Source organism: Gopherus flavomarginatus, chromosome 9 (assembly GCF_025201925.1).
Source record: "Gopherus flavomarginatus isolate rGopFla2 chromosome 9, rGopFla2.mat.asm, whole genome shotgun sequence".
NCBI lineage: Eukaryota > Metazoa > Chordata > Testudines > Testudinidae > Gopherus > Gopherus flavomarginatus.
Window position 1 is genome coordinate 67,331,056 of NC_066625.1, and position 6,000 is coordinate 67,337,055.

Consider the following 6,000-nt stretch of genomic DNA (forward strand, 5'->3'; position numbering starts at 1 on the left):
CCCTCTGAGGAAATTTAAAGCCCTGCGTTATTACAAAGTTGGTATGGTTTTCAGTAAATAAGGATGAGACTGACTGACTGGGCATAAATATTCAACAGCTGTCTCATTGACTGAGTGCATTCTATCCTGTTAATTGAATGAAGCAGGAGTCTTGTGGAAAATAATCTGATGTAATTAGACTAGCATAATGATTATGCACAAGGGAGCAGAACTTTTTACCCAACAGAAGTAGAATTGAGATTCCTGGATTCTATTCCTGGTTCTGGGTGTCCCATGTAAGACACTTGGGTTCTATTTGTGGCTCTGCCAGAAATGACTCTGTGCAACTTGCCAGATCCTTCATTGTATCCTCTGTGGAATGGGAGAAATTATTTGCCAGCTTCTGAAGCCAGAAATGTATGGCCTTGACAAGTATTGATGGATAAAAATGGAGAGAAGTGGTAATGTCAGCATGAGCATGCCTAGTGTAGCTGGAACAACACTGAAACTGTTTCAGTTTGCATTGGAAGCCAGATCTGTTTCCAGGAATGATGGAACAGAAGGTTTTCATACAGCCACCTTTGCACCCTGACATCTCAGGATCTGCATGAAGTACAGCTTAGCAAGACTCAAAATTGTGGCCCAGGTGTTTTGAGAACAGTGCTGTATTTAATGTAATGCCTTGTCTGTAGCTCTTGGAACGTGGAGATCTAACTCTTAATGGAGGGGGAAGGGGCAGTTTAAAATATAACTTGGTTTTCAGACTTTTTTTCTATATTTTAGGGGTTTTTTGAACTAATATCTCAAGATCTAATCAAAATTTTTGATGAAAATGAACTAGAGGTAAGTGTATCATAGAACAGGAAACAAATTCTGTTGGAACCATATTTTGTTGACTTACACTTTGGTATTTCTCATTTGCGTAGTTACTAATGTGTGGACTGGGAGATGTGGATGTGGCTGACTGGAAGCTATATACAAAATACAAAAATGGCTACAGCATAAATCACCAAGTTATACAGTGGTTTTGGAAGGTAACAACAAGCTCTAACTTACTATTTATGCAAAATTCTACATTTTTAAAACTTTATCAGCTGTAAAGGCGTATCATTTGTTTAATAGAAAAAAGTAAATATTTGTACATTAAAGCTACAAACAGGGAACATAAGAACTAGAAATGTATGTTCAAGAATATAACACAGTATTGATGGGTATCCTATTCAAAAAGCTGTATAGGCTGCTGGGGTTAAATACATTCACTGTAACTAATCTGGCGTAATTACACTAAAGAGTTATTAAACTCTTGTTTAAGTTACAGGAATCTGTCTGCTTGTTTATAACATCAACAAATTTCAAAGAAAGTAGGGGCCAAATCTGGGAGGGAAGTATTTTAACTGCCTTCTGAGTCAGTCACTCTGCTGTTACTGTGCTATTTAAATAATTGAAGGTGAAAAAAGATTCAACCAAAATATGTAGACTTCATGGCTTTTAAAAGCATGCAGAGAAATAAGATGTATTTATTATAGAAAATAACAAGAATTAGGCTACCCTTAAGATGTAGGAAAAACAAGTAAATAGTGTATCACAAAATTGCTAACTAGTGTAACATTAAAAAATTGAACTCTTTCAACTAAGTCTCTTAAATATAATTGTCCTGTACAGGCAGTGTTAATGATGGATTCTGAGAAACGAATAAGATTACTTCAGTTTGTCACTGGCACATCCCGTGTACCTATGAATGGATTTGCTGAGTTGTATGGTAAGTTCTTATAGTGCTATTCACCCAACTTGGTAACTGGGCTAATCAACATAAAGAACCATTCTGTGAGTCTCTAAGTATTACTACTTCATCCTGTAGGTTCAAACGGACCACAGTTGTTTACGGTTGAACAGTGGGGCACCCCTGAAAAACTGCCAAGAGCTCATACCTGGTAAATATTCTCTTCACTTATGTAGATTTTCATGTGTTGAGAAGTAACTTTAATCAAAAAGACTTAAGAGTTTTTTCTTCTTTTTTTCAGCTTTAACCGCTTGGATTTGCCTCCATATGAGTCATTTGAAGATTTATGGGACAAACTTCTCATAGCAATTGAAAATACTCAGGGTTTTGATGGGGTTGATTAGGCCACAGAATTCAACATGCTATGTTGTTCCAGTGCTGCGATTTCTTTTCAAAGGTTTACAGACAGTTTAAGTATTTCCAGGGAACCTACTGTTCATTCAGTTATTTGACTATTGAACTTTCATAGTGTAATTTGTAAAACAAATAAGTGTTAAAATTCACCAACGCTCTTAAATACATTTTCAGTAATATGTATTTTATTATTGCCCACAAAATGTATAGTGGGCAGCTTAACCCTACCAATGCCTCAAAGAGTAAAATGTCTTTCAACAATTACCTCTTCTACAGTATTTGCCAGATTGTCCTACATTAAACTACTGAAAGTAAAACTGTGAAACAATGTTTGCAAGTGTACATTTGAAACATTGCTGCTCTCTTGAAGAGTAACTGAAATGATTAAACGGTTTGAGGAAATTCAGTATAATGCAATATCCTATTCTGTGCTGCTTCAGGCTGTTTACGACAGATCTGCCCAAAGCACCTTATTGTTTAGTATATTGACTAAAACATTGGAAAGCATTTGCATTTCTTACTCACATCAGCTTGCAGAATATTAACTGACTTATATAAGCTTTTTTTAAGAATTCTGTTTCGACTTGCTTTTGTTAAAATGCAGTTTGACAAAACCAGGAACTTTTGTAAGACACACTTGAGTAGCATATTTCTGAATTGTAATAAGAAATTATATTCTTTTTGTCTGAATTCATGTGCTATCATTGATTTCTTGAGTTTTCATCACGTTTTTGATAAATGTTAACAAGGGATAATATTTCAGTTCAGCCTTTTGCAACAAAATAAATCTTAAAGCAGAATTTGTCTGAATACCACAGAGTATTAACTAAAACTGACAGTTAAATGCCTTTGTTATCCATTCTTGCAGTCTTGCACAACAAAACAGTAAGGACATGTTTACAGGGTTTTATGGGCCATATTCAGCCATCTGATATGTGCAAACTTTACTGACATCAGTGGGAATTGGGCATATGAATCCAGGAGCAGAATTTGGCCCTATAATATGTTTACAGGTTATGCTAGTTTCTATATCTGCATTTTTATATTTTTTATTTCTTCTCTGTTAGTCTAGAAACCAAATTTGTTAATATGGTATAACCAAAGTCATAGCCAATAATGTGTAATTTATTGTAGGTCAGCTCTTCTTATAAACTTAGCTTGATGTGTTTTGTACATGTGTATATTTTGATTTGAGTGTCAGCACTGGTTATTTTGGCAAGTGCTGGTTAAAATGATTATCAAACTGAATTCTGAAAAAATGTATAAGGTTACATGCCTGGCTTGCTTTAATTTGAACATTTTGTTAACCAGTATGATCTCAAGGCAATTATAGTACATAGCTCTTTGGCCAGCAATTTTTTATTCAGTCACTGTCTTTTAAATATGCCAAAACAAAAGTGTAGGTCACCTCTGTAAAGACATGTAAATTATGTAACACATGTAATAGGTCTTAAGGGGTATTTAAAATCCCACTTTGTTTTATTCTTTAAATTGGTCTTTAATGCTGAATATTACATGTAAATAAAAAGTAACTTATACAAAATCCTGATAATCTAGATGCAGTTTTGTAAAACTTGAAATGATATATCAGTAATTCTGTATAGATTTGAATGTAGCAGTATTCGTTGCATAGTTTAAAATATAAAATATTCACAAATAAAGATCCTGAAGCAGTAAATAAAAATTTATTCTAATAAAGAAATTGATTCATTGAATTCAAATTCAAGCCAAGAAGCTTAAAGAAGCACCTGGTTGTCAGTTCAGATTTGTTAATGTATTGAGAAGACCTATGACTATCCTCCTCCATTCCCAAGATGTACACAAATAACTTGGATGGATAATTTTCACCATTAATTGCATGACTAGGTATGGAAGCATTACGCATTACGCATAGGAAGATTTTAGGGTGAAACTGTGGTTCCACTGAAGTTTTGCCACTGACTTCAATGGGACCAGGATTTAGTTAGCCCTTAATCTTAGAAGGATATTGGACTAAATGAACCAAAGGTGTTACCTGGTTTGACATTTTCTGGTCACCTAGAAGAACACGATCTGTTCTGAGCTTGAACAAAGTTTTAATACACACTATGGGAGCAGTAGTGACATCACATTTAAACTTGTAGTAGATACTGCAGATCAAGAATGCAGAAGTGTCAATAAACTAAACTTAAATTAAAACATATTTGATTCATTTGAATTTTCCATGTTGATTTTGTATGGATTGGGTGCATATGCACAAAATGACCCTTCCAAAATGACTACCTTTTTTTCTTTTTTCTTTTTCTTTTTTTTTTTTTTAAATACCTTGTCTCACTCTTTTTGGATCCCTTTAGCAAAACACAGCTACAATATTTGGCTCACACATTATAGCTGCTAAATTGGACAATAACAATTAGAAGCAAGTACCCTTTTTACTCTTTATTTTAAAAGTTACTGTTAAATACCTCAGTTCCATCTTGTATTTGTAAATATGGACACTATTTTCACTATGTAAATTACTATGAACATGTTTTCCACCCAGAAATTAGTTGACACAATGTGTCAGACAAAGCAGATATTTTCTGCATATGGCTTAGGCCAGTGGTTCTCAACCAGGGGTACATATGCAGGTATGTAGAGGTCTTCCAGAGGTACATCAACTCATCTAGATATTTGCCTAGTTTTAAAACAGGCTACATAAAAAGCACTAACAAAGTCAGTACAAACTAAAATTTCATACAGACAATGACTTGTTTATACCGCTCTATGTACTATACACTGAAATGTAAGTACGATATTTATATTCCAATTGATTTATAATTATAAGATTAAAAATGAGAAAATAAGCAACTTTTCAGTACTGGTGTGCTGTGACACTTCTGTGTTTTTTGTCTGATTTTTGAAAAAAAGTCATTTTTAAGTGAGGTGTAACTTGGGGACTTCCTGGAAGGGGTACAGTAATCTGGAAAGGTTGAGAGCCACTTACTTAGTCTGACAGTGTTCATGCATAGGCTTTGCTATGACAGATTTATTTAATGAGACAATGTTGCAGGCAAGAAAGTAGGACATCTTCTTCCAGCACAGAAGTTCCAGCCTAGGAACCCAGCCTAGGATTTTCCGTGCAAGCCACTCTACTGCCTCTATCACAGGTCAAGAGTTGCAGATGTTCATGGAGCCAGTACTAACTCAGTTGCTGGCTATGGCAGTTACGATGCCTTAGAAGCTCCCATACATGTGTCCGTAGTTGACTGTCCCCCCCAGACCTGAATTTAGCCCCTTTTATCTGTGTGTCCTTCAGACTCATTAGGGTCCCAAAAAGTGTTGGTGATCCAAGCAAAGGATGTCAATATTCTTGTTTGTTTCATTCTGGTGAAAGGCACAACTAGCAAGGAATGTTACTTAATCCACAAAAGTAAGTGACTGAAGTGGTGGCTGTTGTTGGCATACTCACTCTCAGTAACTTTTTTAAGATGATAATGTTAGACAAAAATCCTCCTGCAGGACATCACAGCCTTCTGGAGGGTCAATACAGTCCAGAGGCACTTCAGGCAGTGCAGTTTCTCCCTCCAAGTCCCCTAGTTGGCCTTAAGAAGTCCCACTGAAATACACGGAAGTACTTTAGCAATTTCCCGGGTGGTGGTGTGTGACAGGTAAGGTAATGGGACACAACCCAAATTTTTAAGCAATAAGTTGTGGGTAAGTATCCTTTGTTCCTTCCTGCCTAAATATTATTTACAATGCTGTCAATGTGCTCTACCATTCCTTTTGGTATTCACTTCCATTTCCAACAGTTACTGAAAAGTACTATATACCCCAACTGCATCACTTGCTCTAGCACATATCCTTAACATCAAACAAAGCAAAGTTAAAATACATCCAACTGTCATATGTGGGGAGTTGCCAATCTA

At 35.5% G+C, this 6,000-nt stretch overlaps 1 protein-coding gene across 2 annotated transcripts in view; it reads left to right on the forward strand.

Annotated features, from left to right (window-relative positions):
- The window catches only part of NEDD4 (NEDD4 E3 ubiquitin protein ligase), a 121,402-nt gene extending 116,460 nt beyond the window's left edge, over positions 1–4,942 (forward strand). The window contains exons 25-29 of one of the 2 annotated variants that reach the window (XM_050967899.1): positions 763–822; positions 906–1,013; positions 1,642–1,738; positions 1,838–1,910; positions 2,001–3,815. In XM_050967899.1, the coding sequence (XP_050823856.1) occupies positions 763–822; positions 906–1,013; positions 1,642–1,738; positions 1,838–1,910; positions 2,001–2,103 (441 nt within the window). In that variant the 3' untranslated portion in view covers positions 2,104–3,815. Of the gene's footprint in view, positions 1–762; positions 823–905; positions 1,014–1,641; positions 1,739–1,837; positions 1,911–2,000 lie in introns of both variants that reach the window. The other variant, XM_050967897.1, reaches the window with a different exon arrangement.
- Positions 4,943–6,000: the final 1,058 nt, after the last annotated feature.